The 25,303-nt window shown below is 39.5% G+C and overlaps 1 protein-coding gene across 1 annotated transcript in view; it reads left to right on the forward strand.

The window, feature by feature from the left end:
- The first annotated feature begins 305 nt into the window (after nucleotides 1–305).
- Nucleotides 306–25,303, forward strand: part of SAMHD1 (SAM and HD domain containing deoxynucleoside triphosphate triphosphohydrolase 1) — a 61,053-nt gene continuing 36,055 nt past the window's right edge. The window contains exons 1-6 of the mRNA XM_058562747.1: nucleotides 306–577; nucleotides 4,572–4,638; nucleotides 9,366–9,438; nucleotides 16,620–16,780; nucleotides 18,590–18,705; nucleotides 20,199–20,269. Of these exons, the coding sequence (XP_058418730.1) occupies nucleotides 370–577; nucleotides 4,572–4,638; nucleotides 9,366–9,438; nucleotides 16,620–16,780; nucleotides 18,590–18,705; nucleotides 20,199–20,269 (696 nt within the window). The 5' untranslated portion in view covers nucleotides 306–369. The remainder of the gene's footprint in view (nucleotides 578–4,571; nucleotides 4,639–9,365; nucleotides 9,439–16,619; nucleotides 16,781–18,589; nucleotides 18,706–20,198; nucleotides 20,270–25,303) is intronic.

A 25,303-nucleotide genomic window follows, 5' to 3' on the forward strand; every position in this document is an offset into this window, starting at 1 on the left:
CCTCAATTCAGCAGAAAAGCCCTTGCTCTGGACTGTGGCCAGACTTCTATGAGTCCTGGGCACACTCTTTCCTCGTCCCCGCCCTTATGAGCACCGAACTTAGCTCTGCTTCTAGCGGCTCCCCAGCTCATAAACGCCAGGGGACGGTTGAGGGCTATCCGACTGTCACTGCGCCTGCGCAGGGGTCCGGTGGCTGCAGCGCCTGGGCAGCCGCGCCCGAAGGTCTGAGCTATAAATGCGCCTGCGCCGGAGGCCAGTAGGCTGGCAGGGCTGAGCCGACTCACCTCTAGCGTCGCGCCGTCAGTGCGCCTGCGCGTGGCCCGGGCGCCGCGGTTCTTGACTGTGCAGCGCCGGGCGCCGGCAGTAGCCATGCAGAAAGCCGACTCCGAGCAGCCCGCTAAGCGGCCCCGACACGATGGCAGCCCAAGAACCCCGCCCAGCACCCCTTCCGCAGCGGCGGAGAGGTCCCCGGGCCCCGACCTCCCTTCCGACCACCAGACCTGGGGCCCGGAGCAGGTGTGCTGCTTCCTAAAGCGCTGTGGCTTCGGTGATCCCGGACTGCTGGAGCGCTTCCGAGGTAGCGGGGCCGGAGGGCTGAGGGGCCGGGGGACGGCGACCCGAGGCGGGGACGGCGGGCCTGAGGAGAGGGCGCCCGGAGGCAGTGAGCATGGGGCCTCAGGGAGGACCCAAAGCAGAGAAGGGGTGGACCTGAGGCGGGAGGCGCCGAGGGAGGGGTGACCTGAGGCAGAGGGCAGAAACCTGAGGCGGAGAGCGCTGCTGAGAATGCGGCCCGAGGCGGGGAAGGGAGAGCTGAGGCGGGAAGCACCAGAAGGGGTGGACCTGGGGCCGGAGGCGCCCGGGAGTGATACCCTGAAATGGAGAAAGGAGAAATGGGGCGCCTGGGGTTGGGGACCCGTAGGAAGGAAGCCGACGTTGTGTGGGGCAGTTGGTCTAACTCTGGTGGGTTTCTTCAGAAACTTGCCACCCCAGCGCCGGACAGGCGAGTCTCAGGTCCATTTTCTTTAGTTAGAAGAGCGTTTTCGCCAGACCTGGGTCGGAGGGATGCTGTCGTCCAGGCTCACCGGGCTCGGGAGACCCCTCTGTGCTCCTGCAGCTCCTGAACACTTGCCACGTTAGAGTATGTTGTGGTGCTTTTAAGTGTCTGGCCCCCTCCCACCCCCCACTCAGGGTTTTCCTAAAGGGCAGGGAACCTGTTGAGTTAATCTCTGAATCCCTGTCGCCTACCGTAGCATCCCAGTAGGGCTCAGTACATGTCTGTTGACTGCACTTGCAGAGCTTGGTAACGAGCGTGGTTTGCTCTCCAAAAGCGGTTTCGCTGGCTAATTCTGGACACTGGGGTTGTTCAGTTGACCACTGAACTCCCAGCAGCCAACAACTTGGCCACATCACGTGGAGAGGAATGTAGGTTGTGAGTTTTAAGCGACTTGACTGGCTCAAGTTCGAGCATCCATCCACTTGAAATCTACTCAGCTTCCTGTAGTGAGTGGGAAGCTTAACCTTTGGCTTATGCTCTGAGGTGTTCAGTAGGAGGGCGGTGTGATTTGCAAATTCAGTAGACTTTTACAGTTGTGGGGTGGAGCCCCGTTTGCCCTGGCTGGCGCACTAGGGTGGGAGGAACTTTAGTGGTTCAAGACTTAAAGGTAGCTTGATGGATGTAAGAAATTGTTCTTCTCTTTTTTCCTTTTGCCCCTTTTGTTTTCCTCCATTGCTGGGATGGAATTTTTCTTTGAGTAGCAACAGAAGGGGATGCAGTAGTTTTATATTTTCTGTTTCCAAAATGTGATTGGCTGTGCTGTTGGCTCTGTTTCAGTGGTGGTCTGTAGATTAATTCATCAGCCTTCAGAATGATCTGTTTTCTTTTCTTTTTTTTTTTAAAGATTTTATTTATTTATTTTCCCCCCAAAGCCCCCAGTAGATAGTTGTATGTCATAGCTGCACATCCTTCTAGTTGCTGTATGTGGGACGCAGCCATCCGGAGAAGCGGTGCGTCAGTGCGCACCCGGGATCCGAACTCTGGGCGAACCTGGGCCGCCAGCAGCGGAGCGCGCGCGCTTAACCGCTAAGCCACCTGGCCGGCCCCTAGAATGATCTGTTTTCTTGAACCCACCGTCTAATGCTTAGCAGAAGACACTACATGCTTTTAATTGGTAAAAACCGCTCCTTTCTCATTTCTTACTGTCTGCTTTGTCTTGACCAAACTTTAGTCAGGCTTCTCTCTCCCCTACAGGGCCCTGAAGTCTTGCTTGCTCCCAAACCTACGCAAGCACTAAAAAAGTGTCATATACCCCCTGATCAGCTTCTCTTGGGACCCAGCTGACCACAGCAGGATAGAGTCCTGTCATACCCCACTTCCCCTCCAAAGATTCTATATATCTCTGCTTTCCCTTCCTTTACCCTATAAAACAACAACATCTTTTTCTGTTGATTTTGAGCTGCTTGCAGATTTCTGAGATTGCAGCAGTCTCCCTATTGCAGTAGTCTTCCTTTCTAATTAAAATCGCTCCCTTTCTAAGTCCAGATTTGTTTTTATTTGACAAAACTAAGCACAAGGTGCTGGATCCCTTTCCTCATCATGGAATACAATCTCACAGGTATCCTGAAATTTAGAGGCTATGATCCATATTGTTTTTTACAGATGATGTATTTGAAGTCCAAATGTGTTAAGTAACTTTCCAAAGGTCACACAGCTAGAAAAAAGCAGAGCTGGATTTTAAGCATAGGTTTTTGGACTCAAGAATTCATGCCAGCTATACCTTAACAAGTGTTCTCATCAAAAATCAATGGATTCAGGGCCCGCCCTGTGGCTTGGCGGTTGGGTGCGCGTGCTCCGCTGCTGGCGGCCTGGGTTCGGATCCCGGGCGGGCACCGACGCACCGCTTCTCCGGCCATGCTGAGGCCACGTCCCACATACAGCAACTAGAAGGCTGTGCAGCTATGACATACAACTATCTACTGGGGCTTTGGGGGGAAAAAAATAAATAACTAAAAAATAAATAAATAAAATAAAATAAAGATTATAGGAGAAATGGGTAATCCCATAAAGTTGATGGAAGTGTCAGTTGGCTCAACCATGGATAGTTTGGCAATACTTTTCATTTATTAGAAATTTCACTTATAGGAATTTACAGATACAGGTGCCCAAAGAATTATATTCAAGATCGTTATTTTAACCATTGGTTATAAATAGCAAAAAAGTAGAGGTGATCTAAATATCCATCGATAATAGTAATAAATAATAGTGATGGCTAACATTTACTGAGCATTTGTTTTGTGTGAAGTGCTAGTCGATGTACTTAACATGTTTTATAAAATCTTTACAACAGCTCTATGACAGATTCAGTTATACTCATTTTAGAGTTGAGGAGCATAAAGCTCAGAAAAAATTTGTTAAATATATTATGGTACATCTATATTGTAGAATACAAAACAGCTATTAAAATGATGTAGTTTAACAATTGACAAGAAAGATCTTTATGACATATTGGGTGGGAATAAATAGATTATAAACAACATAGTTTCATTTGTGTAAAATTACATAATTGCGTACATAAATGTCTTGAATGATATTACCCAAAATGTTAACAATAGTTATCAGAAGAATTTAAGTTGATATTTTATACTTTATATTTTTATATTGTTTGGATTTTTTACATTCAATAATATTTTTATGATAGAAAAATACAAAACATTTTTTTCTTTTTGGAAAATTACTTCCTCATTTTCTCTGTTACATTTAGAAAGAATATTTTTGTTTGTTTGAAAATAGTCCAGGGGCCGGCCCCGTGGCATAGCAGTTAAGTACTCGCACCGCTGTTGGCGGCCCCAGGTTCGGATCCTGGGCGTGCACTGATGCACTGCTTGTCAGGCCATGCTGTGGCCGCGTCCCATATAAAGTGGAGGAAGTGGAGGAAGATGGGCACGGATGTTAGCCCAGAGCCAGTCTTCCTCAGCAAAAAGAGGAGGATTGGCATGGATGTTAGCTCAGGGCTGATCTTTCTCACGAAAAAAGAAAATAGTCCAGAGTTCTGGAATCTGAAGTCAGGAAGAACCAGAATTAATTAGATACAAACAGAAAGAAAAAGAAACAATGTATGTTAAGTCTTTCAAAACACAGAGTATTATGTGCTTTCCTTGGAGATTTTACAACTAAAGTAACACTTTGGTCACCCTTCAAGCTATGGTTTTGACTTAACTATTCTAAGAACAATAGACTTACGCTTCTTTTCCTGTCCCTGCCCCAGACTTCACTTATTTTAGGAGGAAGTTGCCAGTTTTGCAGCTGGACTTCCTTGCAAAGAGTTAACTCAGATAATTTAAAAATTTTCACCTGATTTATCAAAAAAAAAAGCCTCTTGGTATAGCTATCTAATTAAAATTAAGACTTTCCAAGTGGCAAATCAAAAAAATGGTACTTGGCACAGTCTGTTGCCTGTAGTGGGTGGTCAATAAATGTTGATCTGAGTAAATTCTGGTGGATCCAAACTGAAAGAAATTGAAAAACGTATTAAATATTGAAATCATTCATCTTTTTTCTCCCTTTTCTTCCGTAGAAAATGAAATCACAGGTTCATTACTGCCCTATCTTGACGAGTCTCTTCTTGAAGAGCTTGGCGTAAGGTAAGAATAATAAAATTTACATTGTAGCCAAGAATACTTATGATCTTGTTATTCACCTTTGAGGGACAAAGCCCAAGATCGCTGATATTAACTGTTGTCATATTAAATCTATGAAGTGTTTTAAAATAGAATCCCCAGCCCCTGTTTTTGTTATGTAAGTCATGTGTTTAATATTACTAATGATTCCTATTTTTAAAAATTTTGCTGACAAGCCTTCATGAAGTTTGTAGTGACTAACTTTTTACTCTCAAGTTCAAAATAATTAAATTATACACACCAGAAAATATATAAGAACTGATAGGAAAAAAAATATTGGCAAGAACAATCAAGGCTACAACCTTATCTTGAACATATTTCTAGGTGTTCCTAAGGCTGTGTTAAGACTGGAATGTATCCCTGGTATTAAATTTAAAAACATTATAAAAAATAGTTTGGCACTTTTTAGTTGTATGATTTGGGACAAGTTAGTTAACCCTTCGGTTTCTGCACCTGTGAAATGGATAATATTGAGACAGTGTATGTAAAGTGATTAGCCCTTAATAAAAAAAAATATATTATATATATATATATAATATATATATAAATTAAATATATATAATTATAATATATATTATTTTTATATTTTATATAAAAATAATATATATTTTTATATTTTATTTTTTATATTTTATATATATCTATATTTAAAATAGATATATATAGGTAGAGATCCCTATAGCCAGCCCTGGTGGTCTAGTGGTTAAGATTTGGCACTCTCATCACCGCAACTCAGGTTCATTTCCCAGTCAGGAAACCACACCACCTCACCACCCTGTCTATCGATTGTCATACTGTGGGGGCTGCACGTTGCTGTGATGCTGAAAGCTATGCCACTGGTGTATCAAATATCAGCAGGGTCACGCATGGTGGACGGGTTTCAATGGAGCTTCCAGAGTAAGACAGACTAGGAAGAAGGACCTGGCCACTCACTTCCAAAAAAATTGGCCATGGAAACCCTATGAATAGCAGCAGTTCATTGTCCAATATAGCACTGGAAGGTGAGAGGATGGCACAAAAAAAAAAAAAGGCCAAGCAGGATTCTGCTCTGGTTTACATACCCAGGGTCGCTAGGAGTCAGAATTGACTTGACAGCACTAACAAGAGATCCCTATGTATGGCTGGAGGTTCTAGGGTCTAGGTTAGTGTGGGTCCACTTTAAAGATCCCAGTTGAGGATCCAATATTTTCAATATTCCTTAAAATGGAGACTTTGTTTCCGTTAGAGAACTGACAACAGAAGTGAAATATGGTCTTTTCTTCTGGAATTCCACTTAGCTAAATGTTGTTTGTGGTAACAGTAACCAAAGAATGAAAACAGAATATACTGAATTAACTTCATACACTATTGCTTAGTAATTGATAATGGAACTAGAGTGTGAAAAAAGATCGTTTTAGGACATTTAACTGACTTTTATAAATGTCCTTTGGTTCAGAACTTCAGGGACCTATTGAAAAACAAAATTCAACTGAGTAAATTTTTAAAGATCTTAATTCAGTGATTCATGAATTGAGCAGCATCCCATCTAGCAGACAGACAGGAGCTCCAAAGGGCTGCAGAAAAGGAAAGGTTTTTAGAGACAGAAAGGGGATGGGACAATGAGGTCATAAACAAAGGATTATTTTAGGTAAAATCACCTTCCTTAAGGGGTCTGTCAGGCACAGTACTTCACTAGTGCTGACCAGGTAATTCCTGATTAAAGGTTACATTCCTGGGAGAGACTCAAACTACAGGTAGGTTAGGTATTAAGTCTCAGTTTGGTGACAAGGGCTTAGCACAAGGGACTCCATTTTGGGCCAGTTGTCTCTTAACAGACCTCATCTTGCCTCTTTCATAACCACATTTCAGCCCCCTCAGTTCCCTCAAAGTCACCCTTACTACCTAGTTCTTATGTATAATAGTTGCTTACTATTTTAATTGAATGGAATTTGTTCTAATAGAGTCTGTCTTTTAAAGGGAACCATAGGTACGCACCGATGCACCGCTTGTCAGGCCATGCTGTGGTGGCGTCCCATATAAAGTGGAGGAAGATGGGCACAGATGTTAGCCCAGGGCCAGTCTTCCTCAGCAAAAAGAGGAGGATTGGCGTGGATGTTAGCTCAGGGCTGATCTTCCTCCCAAAAAAATAAATAAAGTTAAAAATAAATAAATAAATAAAGGGAACCATATATGTACTTTGTGGACCACAATACTATTGATTTAGTCAACAAACATTTATGGAGGGCTCTGTTAGGCATTCTTCCAGGAATTTGGGACACGAGTGAACAAAATAGACAAAATTCCGAAAGGAATTAGATTTCAGAAGTGATGTAATACAGAAATAGAATCTTACTGTAGTCTAATTATCCTGGCCCGTGACTACTTTAAGCCTTTGTTTAAAGTATTTATTTTGCTGTATCCTTTGCCAAAACAAAACAAAAAAAATCTCTAGGTTTTGGGTGACTTTTTAAATATACTTTAATCAGTGATTTCTTTATGAATAGTTTCTTTTTGAGTTTTAATTAAGTGATGAATACTGAGTACCAGTTCAGGAAAATACTGGGCTGTGAGGTTGGTTTAGGTTTGGTATTATTTTATTTAATTAATTAATTTATTTATTTTTGTGAGGAAGATCAGCCCTGAGCTAACATCCATGCCAATCCTCCTCTTCTTGCTGAGGAAGACTGGCCTTGGGCTAACATCCATGCCCATCTTCCTCTACTTTATATGGGACACCGCCACAGCATGGCCTGACAAGCAGTGCATCAGTGCACACCCGGGATCCGAACCCGGGCTACCAGCAGCGGAGCGCGTGGGCTTAACTGCTATGCCATGGGGCCGGCCCCTGGTATTATTTTATACCGTGACTCCTGGTTACACTCAACTGTGAGCTATACTTAGCCTGAGTCAGTTGTAGCTCACCTCTAAGAACTTCTCGAAGCCTAGCCTTTCCCTGTGCTTGTTATATCAAACTGATGAGTAAGATAGGGGAATAGTAAAACACAAGATATGCTGCTTTAATGATTTATCAGCTGTAATAATGCTTCTGTACATCCCAAGAAGATCATCCTTAGATTTTGTAGTTACCACAGGTCTCACGGTACAACATAGAGGCCAATTATAGTGCTTCTGACTCCAAGTCTGTCTAAGACTTTAAGCAAAAGACTTATTTTTCAATCTAATTAGCAAGTAGATCAGTAAAGGCTAACCCCTTGCCTGCTGCTTCTGTTGATACTCAGCCAGGTGTCAGGCTAAGATATCTAGACCAATTAATAAGTGTAAATGAAGCAAGATAAGGAATTACAGGATTTTGAGCTAAGTTTAATTCCTATTAAATTCTTTCTCAAAACTGGAGCATTATGAGAGATTACTGACAAAGGGTATAAATAAGCTAAAACCTTCATATGTATACATATTTGACCCGTGCATGAGGCATACCTGGTGCTCATAAGTCAGACTTGGACGTTTGCAACTCACCACTATAATCAACAAAAAAATCTATTCATGGACTGATCATGTGACTGGCAACTGTCCCTGCCAAGGAGTCCTGTATTGTCCTGCATTTCCAAGGCTTTCATTGTATCCTAGACATTTGCATTTGATTTGACTGTATCTTTAATTTTTTTTTAAATTTTTAAAAAATTTTTCCCCCAAAGCCCCGGTAGATAGTTGTATGTCATAGCTGCACATCCTTCTAGTTGCTGTATGTGGGACGCGGCCTCAGCATGGCCGGAGAAGCAGTGCGTTGGTGCGTGCCCGGGATCCGAACCCCGGGCCGCCAGTAGCGGAGCGCGCGCACCTAACCGCTAAGCCACAGGGCCGGCCCATGATTTGACTGTATCTTAATTGCAGTAAGCAACAATTATTTCTATTTGAAAGTTATTTTGATATGACAAAGGCTCAGTTTGTCAAACAAATGTGGTCTTCCTGTATATAACATCTTTGGCCAATTTAGGTAACTTTGTTCACATATTCACCACTTGGTTACACTAATAACTCCTAGATTCTTGTAGTTAAAACACTGCTGATGGGGTAAATATTGAATTTATAATCAGTAATAATTTCTATAGTACCTGTAATCACAGTTACAATTCTCCTGTAGTTCTTGAGGGCAGGAACTGAGTCTTTATTGTAACCCCAGTGTTGAACACACTGTTTAATCCCTCTCCACCCCTGTGAGGTGGATAATATTCTCCCTATGCTATAGATGAAAACATCAATGTACCAGAAAAGGTTAAGTGACTTTTCCAAAGTCATATAATTTCCATGTACAGATGTGAGCCAGTTCTGTCTGATTCCCAAGTCCTTTTTCGTTATTACCAGGCTTTTCTTCAAAGACTGCTATCTTGAGTTTTCACTTATCTGAGCCATGCAAATTCAGGATCGTGAAGGTACCTGTTGACTTCAGTTAGGTTAAAATAAGTTTGAAGTGTAAATTGAGCATTCAGTAGAGATGTAGGAGATGTTCAAGTCTGGGTTTACCAAGAGAAGAAGATCAAGGGCAGAAGCCTAGGGGAGGGTCTCATGTCTTAGCAGCAAAGGAAGGAGAAAGTTTCTAGCAGGAGTATGTTTGAATTATTAATTGTTCCTTTTAACCTAACTTCTCTTTCTATTAGCGTAGATAATCTAGACTTGATTATATACTCTTATATACTTCAGGGATTATTATTAAGCAAATAATGATAGCTTTTCTTATCCTGTTTTAATTTTAGTTCCTTGGGGGAGAGAAAGAAGCTGCTTAATTATATCCAACAACTGAGTCAAATTCATGTTGATACTATGAAGGTAAGAGGAATCTGAGTTTGTTATTCTGTTTTTTGAATATAAAGTGATATAACTCAATTATGTAGAATTCATTTTAAAGAGAATGGAAGGAAATCTGCTTCTCAGTAATAGGATTGTGAGTAATGGATTTTTAGTTTTCTAAACTTTCTACATTTTCTTAAAATAAGCACAGAATATTTAAATCAGAAGAGAAACTAAAATGTTGTAAGAATATAGAAAAGCATAAATAGGCTAATACCCAGCTTGTCAAATCTTAACATTTTGCCTAATTTGTTTCAGATCTGTTATTTTTAGAACAAAATATTAGAAACAATAGGAGGCCTCCTTTTACCCTTCCTGAATTCTATTTCTATCCTTTCCTCCTCACAAGTAAGCATCATCCTGAATTTGGTGTTTAATCATTTTCATGAATGTTTTTTACTTTTACTATATATGTTGTATAGCCATAAACAATGTATAGTATTGTGTTACATGTTTTTCAAACTTTATATAAATGGTATTGCACAGTAAGTAACCTTCTAAAAATTTTGTTTAGGGGCTGGCCCCATGGCGTAGTGGTTAAGTGCGCGCGCTCCGCTGCTGGCAGCCCGGGTTCGGATAAAAAACTGCTGATGAAAAATGTAAATGATGCACCACTTGTCAGGCCATGCTCTGGCAGCGTCCCATATAAAGTAGAGGAAGATGGGCATGGATGTTAGCCCAGGGCCAATCTTCCTCAGCAAAAAAAGAGGAGGATTGGCATGGATGTTAGCTCAGGTCTGATCTTCCTCACCAAAAAAAAAAGAAAAAAAAATTAAAACTTGTGTTTAACGTTATGTTTTTGAGAATCATCCATGTCGACATACATAGCCCTAGTTACCCCTCAGTCATAGAATAACTTTTAAAGTTGTACTGAATTTTATTTTCAGTTTTGGTAAACTTTTTTGTCAAATATTAGTCTAGAGGGTGGATATATTCCTAAAGTTTAATCTATCAATAATTGTTTAGTTCTCATCTGCGAGCCCTTTGTCAGACATTAAAAGCCCTGTTTTTCAGACTTCGGTGTCCCAAGAATCATTTTAACAAGCAGTCAATTGCCTAGCCCCCATCCCGGAAATTCTGATTCTGAGAATTTAGAGACCCAGGAATGTATGTTTTTCACAAACTCTTCCGGGTGATTCTAATAACATAATTAAAGAAATGTTCCTTGATTGGTTGGTGACAGGAAATGTATCTTATTGCTCGCCCTTTTGACATCTATAAGGTTAAGAAAACTTAGTTTCAGACCTGGAAGAAGGTGTAGGGTATCTCATTCCCCTTTTGCATGATCATCATTTACATTTTTCATCAGCAGTTTTTTATGTATTTAATGTACAGTATTTGAGTTATTTCAGCTCCCTCTGAGAATATATATTTTAATTTTACTTTTGCAAGTTAGCTTGCTTATTTTCCATTGAAAATCACGTTTGAAAATATTTAATGAATGTGTTTCATTCAATCCTACAATTATTTATTTATTTTTTTTGTGAGGAAGATCAGCCCTGTGCTAATATCTGCCAATCCTCCTTTTTTTTTTTTTTTTTTTTTTTTTGCTGAGGAAGACTGGCCCTGGGCTAACATCCGTGCCCATCTTCCTCCACTCTATATGGGATGCCGCCACAGCATGGCTTGCCAAGCAGTGCGTCGGTGCGAGCCCGGGATCCGAACCGGTGAACCCCGGGCCGCTGCAGCAGAGTGCACGCACTTAACCACTTGCGCCACCAGGCCTGCCCCTACAATAATTTTTTTATAGACAAAGTATTGGCTCCTACAGCAAATATTTTATATGAAGAATAATCAAATCCCTGCCCCTTCTGAAAAAGTTACCTAATATTAAAACACTTTATTTTTTTCATGAAGAAGTAAATAGAATGATCACTTATCAAAAACGGTATCTAAATATTTTGTCTTGCTATTGGAAGAAAGTTGCTGCCCTATTTTGTCCTTCCTCACTGGCAGCTGCATAGGGTGTTCTCCTCAGGTGGGGCATAGGTATCATGAATTTTCTTCATTAGGTGCGATATCTCAGATGATCTCTGAGATCACATTTTCACAATTACAATTTGCAACAAAAATATTTTTGAAGTAATATTCAAGGCAGCCAGTGGGTTTCATTTGCCCACTTTTATTCTTTTTTTCTATTTTTCATCAAAAACAAAATTATTTAGCCTCATTTATAAATTATGTATAAATTAAAATTGTTGAAAATAGATTTTAAAGCTACTAAGTACTTTAGTCACTGTGTAATAAAGAAATTGATACCTTATAGGATCTTAGCTTCATCAGCAGTACAGTTGAACACAGAATTGATTCCTACCCTAATTTGGTATCCGCCTTTTATTTATTTTTAAAAAAACAGCTTTAGCAAGATATAATTCACATACCTTGTAATTTACTAATTTAAAGTATACAAGTCAATGTTTTTTAGAAAGTTCACAAGGTTGTTCAGTTATCACAATCTCATTTAAATTGTAAGAGTTCTTAATACGTTCTGGATACAAATCCCCTATCAGCTATATGATATGCAAATATTTTCTCCCTATCTCTAAATTGTCTCTTTACTTTCTTGTTGGTGTTCTTTGGAGCACAAAAGGTTTTAATTTTTATGTAGTCCAGTTTATCTATTTTTTCTTTTGCCTCTTGTTTTGTGGGTGTCATATTTAAGAAACCATTGCCTAGGGGCTGGCCCCATGGCATAGTGGTTAAGTGCGTGTGCTCCGCTGCTGGCAGCCCGGGTTTTCATCCCGGTCGCACACCGATGCACCACTTGTCAGGCCATGCTGTGGCAGTGTCCCATGTGAAGTAGAGGAAGATGGGCACGGATGTTAGCCCAGGGCCAATCTTCCTTAGCAAAAAGAGGAGGATTGGCATGGATGTTAGCTCAGAGCTGATCTTCCTCACAAAAAAAAAAAAAAAGAGAAAGAAAGAAACCATTGCCTAATCCAAGGTCACAATCTTTTATTCTTGACTTAGTTTTCTTCATGCTAAATTTAGTTAGTTGGCCTCTGAAGCCAGGAATTTTGTAATGATGAGGAAGAAGTGCAGTGTTGGACATTAATAACAGGCAGTAATTTGTCAAATGTATTAATGAATCTTAAGAGAGTGAAATGCCTGCTTTATGTACCTTCTCTTACTTCATATGTGTTAAATTATAGAATCACCACCCCTGAATCATTTTCTCCATTCTCTTTCCCTGCTCCTCTGGACAAGGATTCTATTATCTTTCCCAGAGGGCAGGAATGGTACCTTACTCATCTCTTATCCCCATTGCTTGGCATGTACAGAAGACACTAATAGACAATAGGATTGTTTCAGCCTGCTTGGCTAGTAACACAATAGGGGATCATATAGCCTGTAAAAGTGACAAGTAAGTGCGCCACGTGACTGTATAAGGAGTGGTTTATATTAAATAATACTGGAAGAATAAGAATAACACATTGTAAACAATGATGAAAACACTTTAATATCACATATACACACTAAGAGTTGTGAAGGGAATATGAAATAATATAACTAGAATTGCCAGCAACTCAATGCCCAACATTAGGAGAATGGTTTAAAAATTTTGGTTCATCAATGAAATGGAGCCCTTAAAATGATAATTGTTAAGATTTGTAAAAACACAAGGAAGTGTTTATGATGCATTTTGACATGAAAAGAAAGTATGTGTATGTGTATTATAATATTAAGTTAAAAATAATTTTCATTGAGTTCATTATTTTTTTTAATAATTTTATTTATTTATTTTTCCCCCAAAGCCCCAGTAGATAGTTGTATGTCATAGTTGCACATCCTTCTAGTTGCTGTATGTGGGACGCGGCCTCAGCATGGCCAGAGAAGCGGTGCGTCAGTGCACGCCTGGGATCCGAACCTGGGCCGCCAGCATCGGAGTGCACGCACTTAACCGCTAAGCCACGGGGCCGGCCCAAGTTCATTATTTTTTTAAAAAGTTGCTTAAATTTATTTTGTTTTAGCATAGTTAGGATGAAATAAATGTTTTAGAAACAGTTATTAAACTTGAAAAATTGACATGAAGACTTTTAGACCTTTAAAGGGAGTAAAAGTAGATTGTAGAATTTTTCTTTATAATTTTTAATAATAAAATGGATTCTCATTTGTTCGTGGTGGTTACATTGATCTTGTATAAGGGGGAAGGAATAGACCAGTATATGATTTTCATATGTTTAAAGATTGTGAAACTTTTTCTTGTCTGATAAGGACATTCACAGGGTTGGATTATGACATTCATGATTCCTTCTATTCTTGAGATACTGGGACATCATTCTTGGTGTATTATTAGAGGTAACTAAAATTGATATAGTTTTAATAATCAAAAAGTAGTTTTATACAGCAGGGTGAAAAAATTAATACTCACCAAACATCATTCATAAATCTAATCTTTGTGGGCCGGCCCCGTGGCTTAGCGGTTAAATGCGCATGCTCCGCTGCTGGCGCCCGGGTTCAGATCCCGGGCGCGCACTGACGCACCGCTTCTCCGGCCATGCTGAGGCCGCATCCCACATACAGCAACTAGAAGGATGTGCAACTATGACATACAACTATCTACTGGGGCTTTGGGGAAAAAAAATAAATAAATAAAATCTTAAAAAAAAAAAAAAATCTAACCTTTGTTAATGTATATACGTATTGTTTAACAAAGTTGTAAATTCTAGTCATTACTTGACTCACATTGTCAGTACCCAACTTTTATTGAGCTATTTTTAAAGCAAACGACCTCCTTATCACCAACATGTTCAAATGTTGGACCAGCGGCCGGCCTGGTGGCATAGCAGTTAAGTTCACCTGCTCCGCTTTGGCCGCCCGGGGTTCACCGGTTTGGATCCTGGGCACGGACCTACACACCACTCATCAACCCACGCTGAGGCGGTGTCCCGCACAGAGCAACTAGAAGGATGTACAACTATGACATGCAACTATCTACTGGGGCTTTGGGGAGAAAAAAGGAGGAAGGTTGGCAACAGATGTTAGCTCAGGGCCACCCTTCCTCAAAAAAAAAAAAAAAAAAGTTGGACCAGATGATCCCTTTAAGCTTCTTTACAGCATTGAGCTTCTGTAATTCATATTTTATATATTTCTGTGCCTGGACATGGTACACTTTAACTATAATAGCATGTTAACATATATTACTTTGCAATAGCGGTTCAACAGTAGTTCAAAACATTCGAGTTCCTACTGTGTGCCAGGCACTATGCTGTGTGATGAGTTCTGAGAATATGGAAGTAAATGAGACAGACAAGGAAGGTCCTTCACTTCCCAGAATTCCATACATTTTTAAGGAACTTCATGGAACAATCTGAAGCAGTTTGAAAATCATGGGTGAGATCATTTGTCAGGTTCCTTTTTTATTCTGTAGCCTTCTCTCTCTCTCTCTCTTTTTTTTTTTGGTGAGGAAGATCGGCCCTGAGCCAACATCTGCCAATCCTCCTCTTTTTGCTGAGGAAGACTGGCCCTGGGCTAACATCCATGCCCATCTTCCTCCACTTTATATGGGACGCTGCCACAGCATGGCCCGACAAGCAGTGCATCAGTGCGTGCCCGGGATCCAAACCGGCGAACCCTGGGCCGCCGCAGCAGAGTGCGCGCACCCAACCGCTTGTGCCACGGGGCTGGCCACTGTAGCCGTCTCTTTAAAACGGGGTAATGGGGCCGGCCCCATGGCTTGGTGGTTAGGTGCGCGCGCTCCGATGCTGGCGGCCCAGGTTCGGATCCCGGGCGCGCACCGAGGCACCACTTCTCCGTCCATCCTGAGGCTGAGTCCCACATACAGCAACTAGAAGGATGTGCAGCTATGACCTACGACTATCTACTGGGGCTTTGGGGGAAAAAATAAATAAATAAAATCTTTAAAAAAAAAAAAATAAAATAAAATAAAATAAAACGGGGTAATGGACAGTTAAGAAAGATGTATCTTTTTTTAAAGAAACGGAGAGACGCATTAAATCTTCGCCCATATTTAAAGGCCCTGTTTAAGCTTAGAGTAATGAATAATTGTGAAATTTATCTTTACTAAGTGTAAGTATTTCTGAGTAACCTTAAGTACTATACAGTAGTCCCCCCATATCTGCGGGAAATACATTCCAAGACCCCCAGTGGATGCTGAAACTGAGGATAGTACCAAATCCTATATATACTATGTTTTTTCCTATACATACATTCCTATGATAAATTTTAATTTATAAATTGGGCACTGTAAGAGATTAACAACAATAACTAATAATAAAATAAAACAATTTTTTTTTCTTTCCTTAAGTCAAGAACTTTCACCTTTTCACTTAAAGGAAGCACTTTACAGCTTCTCTTTGGCATATCTGAATTGCCAGCATCACTACTCTTGCACTTTGGGGCCATTATTAAGTAAAATAAGGGTTACTTTAACACAAGCCCTGTGATACCATGATAGTTGATCTGATAACCAAGACGGCTACTAAGTGACTAGTGTATGGGTAGTGTACACAGCATGGATACGCTGGACAAAGGGGTGATTCACGTCCTGAGCAGTGCGGCACCAGATTTCATCAGCTACTCAGAATGTCGTGCAATTTAAAACTTATGAATTGTTTATTTCTGGAATTTTTCATTTAATATTTTTGAACTGCAGTTGACTATGGGTAACTGAAACCACGGCAACAGAAATCGCGGATAAGAAAGAACTACTGTAGAATTTTATCTTCCTGCTTACCATTTCTTATCTATATAGTAGAAGGGTTTCTTTCTTTTTTTTTTTTTTTAAGGATTCTAATGATGGATACTATATAGGTACATTTAGAAAAAAATTTAAACACAATGCCTGTAGTAATATGGCTTATATGATCTGAATGAGTGTGTTTAACTTGAATACAAGACTAACTTATTAAAGGCTAATTAAATCATATACATAATAAAAAGATTGAAATCCTTAGCCTTCTGTTATTAGAATCCATTAGGAAGAAGTAAAATATACCCAGATCCAAAATACTTGATCTGTCTGGTAGTGATACCTAAATAAGGTAATGATATTAATATCTTGTTATTTCACTTCGTATATTCTTACTTGGGAACAATTAAATAGCTTTGACTTTGCACTGTAGATAGGAATGGCTGCACAAAAATTTTAGATGGAGTTATGTATTGTTACTCATATTAATTTAAACATAATTTTCTAGGTAATTAATGATCCTATCCATGGCCACATTGAACTCCACCCTCTCCTCATCCGAATCATTGACACACCTCAATTTCAGCGGCTTCGATATATTAAACAGTTGGGAGGCGGTTACTATGTTTTTCCAGGAGCTTCACACAATCGATTTGAGCATAGTCTAGGGTAAGAAGGGCATTGGGTGGGTAACTTACAGTTATTAAGTACCTTCTCTGTCTCATGAAATGATTGTCTCATCTTATCTTTTAGAGAATAAATAGTTTTACACATGGTAATAGTATCCTTATTTTATTGATGAGAAAATTGAGGCTTAGATTTGCCTTGCTATATTTTATTTATTTTATGTGTTCTTGTAAGCCACCTCAGATCCTTCCTGGAGAGATAGTGAAAGTGTCTATTGACAGGTCATTTGGCTTAAATATTAGCTTTTAAATAATATTTAAACACAAGTAACGTTGGTTACTGATATAGCTAACTTTGTAAGTTTGATTATTTAATTTTCTTGTAGTCTCTAGTTAGTCGTCTACAGAACTGCCCTTTGAAACCAGATCATTTTCTTACCTATCAGGAAATCTGTAAACCAGAAAAGCATTCACAAGCTTAGAGAAGGTGGCGCCTCTATTACCTACAACAAAGTTGAGACTTTGGTCTGCTTTTCCATTATAAAATGTACAGCCAGGAGACATGGGCCAGGAAGAACTGGACAGTTTTCTAGATTTTCATGAAGTACTCACTCGGTTTCTGGTTGTTTTGAAGCATTTTTAGTTAGCCAGAACATATGTGTCTACTCAAATGTTCATTCATTCATCAAAAAATATTTACTGAAAACTTACCAAGTCCTACCAAACCATCAAGAGAGCAATTGTCTCTGTCCTCGTGGAGTTCAGAGTTTAGGGGAGAAGAAAGATATTATATTCATTCAGGAATTACGTTCAGGGGAAAGTGCTAAAAATACATTTAACTTTTGTTGGGCATTTTATCTTCAATCTGTGTTGTAAACATTATAAAGCCAGAAGTCTTGCTTTTTTAAAAAAACTGTAATAAAATACACAGAATATAAAATTTACCATCTTAGTCATCTTTAAGTGAACCGTTCAATAGTGTTAAATATATCCACATTATTTTGCAACCAAGCTCCAGAACTTTTTCATCTTACAAAACTGAAACTCTGTACCATTAAATGACAGTTCCCTATTCCCATCTGCCACCAGCCCCTGGTAACCACCATTCTACTTTCTGTTTCTGTGAATTTGACTACCCGAGCTACCACATATAAGTGATATCATACGTATTTGTCTTTTTGTAACTGGCTTATTTCACTTACCATCATTTTCTCAAGGTTTATGTGTCAGAATTTCGTTTCTTTCTAAGGCTGAATAATATTCTATTGTATGTATATGTCACATTTTGTTTATCCCTTCATTTGTCGGTGGACACTTGGATTGCTTCCACCTCTTTGGCTATTGTGAATAGTGCTGCTATGAACATGGGTGTACAAATATCTCTTTGAGACCCTGCTTTCAATTGGTTTGGGTATATACACAGAAGTGGAGTTACTAGATCATATGGTAATTCTATTTTGAGTTTTTTGAGGAACCTCCATACTGTTTTCCATAGTGGGTATACCATCATACATTCCCACTCACAGTATACAAAGGTTCCAATTTCTCCACATCCTGGCCAACATTTGTTATTTTTTTGTTTTTGGGGGGGATAATAGCCATCCTAATGGGTCTGAAGTGGTGTCTCACTGTGGTTTGGATTTTGCATTTCCCTAATCATTAGTGATACTGAGCCAAGAGGTCCTGCTTTTGGGATTCTGTTTGTGTGTTCCTGCCTACTTCTGAAACAGACTCTTCTGTTAAATTGCCCTAGAGATATATATAGCATCTGATAAACACATTAAAGTTCTTGAGGACCAAAAGTATTACTCATCTTTCAAACGGAAGCGTGACTTTTCTTTTTGCTCTGCAGTGTGGGGTATCTAGCAGGATGTCTGGTTCGCGCATTACGTGAAAAACAACCAGAGCTGCAGATAAGTGAACGAGACATGCTCTGCGTTCAGATTGCTGGGCTTTGTCATGATCTTGGTAAGGTGTACGAAGAGTCAGAGCTGTTATGTAAAACCGTAACGTTTCCTCTCTTTTAAGTTAAAAAATCCGACTAACCCAGAGAAGTATGAAAGTTGTGTTTTAATTCTTCAGTTAACATTAATATTAATGTGCCATTGCTTCTTCCTAGAATGATTCATAAGCCCAAAGCATTGTTATTTTCTTTTTTTGTAGTCTTTCAGTGAATTTCCCATGTTAAACATCTTTGCTACAAGTTATATGAAAGACTTACTGTTAGTGAGGTTTTGAGTCCTGTGTTTAGGATGATGTGAATTTGATCTTTCTTTTGTCCTTCTTGTTGAATAAAATTGCTGTTTTTCTTTCAGTTATTTTGTCAAATCCATTCTTCTCATACCTAGAGTACATAATCTAGCAGATTAACAACAGACTTAGAGAACTCCTTTTCTTCCCTGACCCATGTGAGGTCTTGGGCCACTTAAATTCAAAGAGAAGAATAACATCCTTTGCCTTTGACAAAGAAAGAGAAAAGAGACTGTCGTCTTTTGTCACAGGAGTTTTTACCCCTATCCTTGTAGTACATTTGGAGTACCTGTTGGAGGATCCTGAGAGTCTGTGTGTGTCCTCAGGGCAGGGAAAGCGAGGTGTCTGTGTTTCAATAGCAGATACTTAAAGGGACAGGGCACTCTCTCCAACATGTCCCCTTGGAGATTTCAGTAGGACTAATACCACATCCCAGGTAACAGATTTTTGGTTTGAGAGGGAATCATTGGGAAACCTTTGCCAGTCTCCAGGAGTCTGCGCACTGCAGTAATGAGCCTGTATGTACAGACTGCGACATGCAGAAAGGCCCAGGGCTGGTTCAGGTGGGCTTCCTCTCCAACCAGGTAACTCACTTCTACAGAAATTCTGATAATTCCAGAGTTGTGCCTCAACAAAGTTCATATTACTAAGTGTTGTGGAACGTTAAAATCACTTACGAATAAGAAACTAGTGATATCCACTTTTGATTGCTCGTATCATCCGTAAAAACCCAAGATACAGCCCCATATGTGTATATTTATTATAAAATATATTATGTACATTATAAAATTTACATAAAAATAGATGATTTTAAAGGATGAGTAATAAAGTTCTAATATTTTCTTCCTGTACCCCTGTGGATTGTCTTAAAACTGCTGTTCTAATACAAATATTCAGTTTGAAGATGCCAAAAGTTTTTGTCATTAACATTCGTTGTAGTTATACAAAACTGTCCTTCCATCAGAATTATATAAGCTCTAGTGACTCAGAGACCCCTGTATGGAGAGCTTACTTTTTTTTCTATATGATTCTGCTTCCTGTTCTCTTGTTTTAGAAAATAAGAAGGAAGGATTTGTCCCTTTTTGTGATGTATTTATAGATTATTAATTTCTGTTGATATTCAAGTTCAACTAAAAAGATTAAAAATATAGATTCACTTTTTAGCAATTTACAAACATTTTTCTTGTTCTAAGGCTGCTTTTGTTTTTAAGGTCATGGGCCATTTTCTCATATGTTTGATGGAAGATTTATTCCACTTGCTCGCCCAGATGTGAAATGGACGGTAAGTATTCATATATTTAATAGTCAATAAAGTAAAGACTGTTTAAGTAGCCACTGCTGTGTTATAGTATACTTCCCCATTACAGTTTTCAGAATGCTTTCACATATTTTTTTTTTCATTTGATCCTCACAGTAATCTGTAAGGAAGGAATCATCTCCATTTTTACAAGTATAAAAGAACTTGAAGCTCACAGAGGTATATTGATGCAACAAAAATCACAAAGCTGTTAAATGGTAGAGCCAGCACTAGAAAGTCAGGTTTTCTAACTGTTAATTAAATGCTCTTTCTACTCTATCATACTCCTGTAAAATAAAAGGCCAACTCCAGTTTTGACTCATTCTGTATGACCATGAAGTAATTGATACCAGCCAAATTTTATCATATATATTAAATGAACCATTATGTAATTAGAGATTTGCAGGTGGCCAGCCCATATTTTTGGAATCAATTTTTGAGAAGTAAAGTTAGGTTGGCTCCTATTTTTTGCCACACTGTATTTCTGGAACCTGGGGTAGAAAAGGATAGCAATATGTACTGAATACTTCTTACATGTCAACCACTGTTTTCTCTCTCTCTTTCTTTTTTTTTTTTGGTGAGGAGATCAGCCCTGTGCTAACATCCGCCAATCTTCCTCTTTTTTTGCTGAGGAAGACTGGCCCTGGGCTAACATCTGTGCCCATCTTCCTCCACTTTATGTGGGACACCGCCACAGCATGGCTTGCCAAGCAGTGCGTTGGTGCGCGCCTGGGATCCAAGCCAGCGAACCCTGGGCAGCCGCAGCGGAGCACGTGCATTTAACTGCTTGCACCACTGGGTCAGCCCCTCTTTCTTTTTTTTTAAAGGTATAATTCACATACAGTAAGTTGTACAGATCTTAAGTGTACAGTTCAGTGAGTTTTAACAAGTGTATACATCCATGTAACCACTACCCAAGTCAGGATGTAGAATGTTTTCATCTTCCTGGAAAATTCCTTTGTGCCCCTTTTGAGTCAATTCCTACTCCTCCCCTTACCCTCACCTTCTGGTTTTTATAACCAGAGATTAGTTTTACCTGTTTTTAGACTTGATATTAGTATAATCATATAGTAGGTACTCTTTTGTGTCTTGCTTTCTTCCCTCAACGTAATGACTAAGATTCAGTCATGTTGCATGCATTGGTAGTTGATCCGTTTTGATTGCTGAGGTAGTATTTCATTATATGAATAAGTCACAATTTGTCTATCCTTTCTTCTTTTGATAGAATTAGGGTTGTTTTCAGTTTTTGACTGTTAGGAATAAGGTTGCTATGGACATTATTATACATGCTTTTTGTGGAAAATGTTTTCATTTCTCTTACTTAGGTAAATACCTAGGAGTAGAATTTCTGGATCGTAAAGTAGATGCATGTTTAACTTTATAAGAAACTACCAGAGCTTTCCAATGTGGTTGCACCATTTCACACTCCACCAGCAATGTATGAGAGTTCTTGTTGTTCCACAGCCTCACCAACATTTATTTTTTTAGATTAGCCCTTCTAATGAGTGTGAAATGGTATCTCGTGGTTTAATTTGCATTCTCTGATGTAGGTTAAGTGCCATTTCCTGTACTTTGTACTTTGTCACTGATAAATCTTTTGTGAAAAGTTCTTTCAACGTTTTACCCATTTTAAAAATTTGACTGTTTGCCTTTTTGTTATTGATTTGAGGAATTCTTTGTATTATAAGATATACATATTGTGAATATTTTTTCCCCAGTCTCTGACTTGCCAATTCATTTTTTTAATGATGCCTTTGGGAAACAGAAATTTTAAATTTTAATGAAGTGTCTGGTTCTTCGACCCAGTAAGATGGATAGTTTCTCTCCAGTTTTGCTGCCTTGGGGCCTGCCCTCTGGCTAAAAGCCATAACAGAGCTGGAATATTTGCCCAATGCCTCTCTCTTTCAAGTGTTGACTTCCCTGTTAACATCTGCCGGCTGTTGGTCCAACTCCCGAGCCTTCAGGGAGTCGTCCTGAGTTTCCAGTTGTTTTCTCCAGCAGAGTTGATCAAAATAGGATCTACTCAGCCATTCCCAAGTCTTTTTGTTTAAATATTTTGCCTTTCATATTTAAGTCTTTAAGCCGTGTGGAATTTATTTTTGTGCATGTGTATGGTAGAAATCTAATTTTTTTAAATATGAATAATTGTTTATTGAATAGCTCGTCATTTCCCCGTTGATCTATAATACTAACCCCAACATTTATTAACTTTCCATATATGATAATTCTTTCTGGATTTTGTTCTATTCCACACTTTCTTCATTATTAGTACTTTACAATAAGTCTTCATAGGGCTGGCCCCGTGGCTTGGCGGTTGGGTGCGGGCGCTCCACTACTGGCGGCCTGGGTTCGGATCCCGGGCGCACACTGATGCACTGCTTCTCCGGCCATGCTGAGGCCGCGTCCCACATACAGCAACTAGAAGGATGTGCAGCTATGACATACAACTATCTACTGGGGCTTTGGTGGAAAAATAAATAAATTTTTAAAAAATTAAAAAAAAACAATGTCTTGATAGTTGGTAGGACAGCTATTCACACCTTGTTCTTTTATTGAATACCTTTGGCCCTTTGCTCTTTTTTTTTTTAACTTTTTTTTTTGAGGAATATCAGCCCTGAGCTAACATCTGTGCTAATCCTCCTCTTTTTGCTGAGGAAGACCGGCCCTGAGCTAACATCTATTGCTAATCCTCCTCCTTTTTTTTCCCCAAAGCCCCAGTAGATAGTTGTATGTCATAGTTGCACATCCTTCTAGTTGCTGTATGTGGGACGCGGCCTCAGCATGGCCGGAGAAGCAGTGCCTCAGTGCAAGCCCGGGATCTGAACCCCGGGCCGCCAGCAGCAGAGCGCGCGCACTTAACCACTAAGCCACAGGGCCGGCCCTGCTCTTCTATTATAAATTTTATAATTCTCTTCATATGGGCCTTATACATCTTTTGTTATATTTACTCCTAAGTTGCTTATAATTTTAGTTGTTACTATCTGTGCTATCTTTGTGGAACTTAAATTTTTCTGTATATATGTATTTTTTCCTGAACCATTTGAAGGTCACTTGTGGACATACCCCTTTATTCCTAAATATTTCAGTATTTCCTAAAAACAAGAACATTCTCTTACATAACCTCAGTACAATTATCAAAATCAGGAAATTAATATTGATGAAGTACTATTATATAATTTACAGACTTTCTTTCAAATTTTGCCAATTGTCCGTATAGAAAAAGGGGGGAAAAACCTTTCTTTTCCTGATCCTTACATACATTGCACTTAGTTGTCCTTTCTCTTTAGTCTCTTTTGATCTGTTGGAACAGTTCTCCAGTCTTTGTCTTTCACGACCTTGTCCTTTTCTGAAGAGTGCAGGTGAGTTATTTTGTGGAATGTTCCTCAGTTTGAGTTTCAGTTTGTCTGATATTTCCACATAGTGTTCAGACTATGCATTTTTGGCAGAATGCCACTGTAGGGAAGGAAGAACTATTCCTCTACCCTCTAGGTTCTTCTGGCTAGTCTAAGAATTAAATTGACATGAGACAGAATAACAGGAGAAAATCAAACAAAGTTTAATAACATGTACACACAGGAGAATCCCAGGAAAACTGAGTAACTCGCCAGAATGGCCAGAGCCACCACCTTAAATACCATCTTCAGCTAAAGACAAACGAGGATTTTGGGGATAGTGGTTTGGGACTTCAAAGGGGAGGAAGGCAATTTACATGGAGATGGAAAAGCAAATGTTTGATACACAAATGTTTGCTGGGCCATCTATGACAATGTGACTCGAGAGAGAACTTTGATAATAATGGGCTTAGCAAGGATCCTCCTGTCTACCACACCTGGCTTGTATTATACTATAGTTATCTTATGGCATTAGCTCCTTCCTGGAACATGCTTTCTATCTTACATTCTTTTAGGCAGTTAGGGGGCAGGTCAAAGTTTCTTTCAGAGTCTTTTATCCTTAAAAATAATCAAGCCAGGGGCCAGCCCCGTGGCATAGCGGTTAAGTGCTCGTGCTCTGCTGCTGGCAGCCCAGGTTCAGATCCCGGGCGTGCACTGATGCACCGCTTGTCAGGCCATGCTGTGGCGGTGTCCCATATAAAGTAGAGGAAGATGGGCACAGATGTTAGCCCAGGGCCGGTCTTCCTCAGCAAAAAAAGGAGGATTGGCATGGATGTTAGCTCAGAGCTGATCTTCTCCCCACACACACAAAAAATAATAATAATCAAGCCAAAGAGACACCTTTTGGGGTGGGCAATTCTGATCCCCCACAGTCCTGCCTTTGAAACTTGAAGAAGTTTCACAGTCCAGAAGCTGAGTTGGTAGATTGTTCCATCTCACTGAACACATCTCTTACTCCTGATAATAGATCAGTCCAGTTAAATTCATTTTAGAAGCCAGTGGTGCAGGTGGGCTCCCAGTGTTAGGCCTGTATTATGTAAGCAAGCAATCAGGTATTTAATAAGAAGCATTTCTATGGAAACAAAAAGAAAAACAACGTTAATGGTTGGAGCAAATTATAAACCAGTTTCTGAGTCCAGGGGACAGTCAGTCAAGACGATTTCTAAATGTTGGGGTCGAAGTATCTTTTGCTGTTTGAAATGTCTGTGATGATGTCGTCAGGTGTTCAGGTATCTTTTGAGTGGCTTACACAGCAACAGGCGTGCTATCGTGGTGATCTCTCTGAAGTTTACATCAAGTTCTCCAGCTTCAGTTTGCAGGGCTTCAGCAACAAGGGTGGTTTCAGTTCTCAATGATTCCAAATGAAAATGATGGGGAAAAAATTGAAAATGTTAGTTTGGAGAGTTATAGCTAGATATTTCAGGAGACTAGAAGAATTCAGGATCCAGTCCAGTTTACAGGTAGAAAACAAAAACCTTAAAGACAATTAACAGAACTAGATTCTAATATCTACTATTGTGTATTATAGTTTCTACTGAAACATAATTTTTCTCTCTAAAATCACCCTCATTTTTACCAAAGATAGCCAAATTAAGACTCATTCATTTGTAACATAAGTCTAGTTTCA

The sequence above is a fragment of the Diceros bicornis genome, chromosome 19 (assembly GCF_020826845.1).
Source record: "Diceros bicornis minor isolate mBicDic1 chromosome 19, mDicBic1.mat.cur, whole genome shotgun sequence".
In the NCBI taxonomy this organism is placed as follows: domain Eukaryota; kingdom Metazoa; phylum Chordata; class Mammalia; order Perissodactyla; family Rhinocerotidae; genus Diceros; species Diceros bicornis.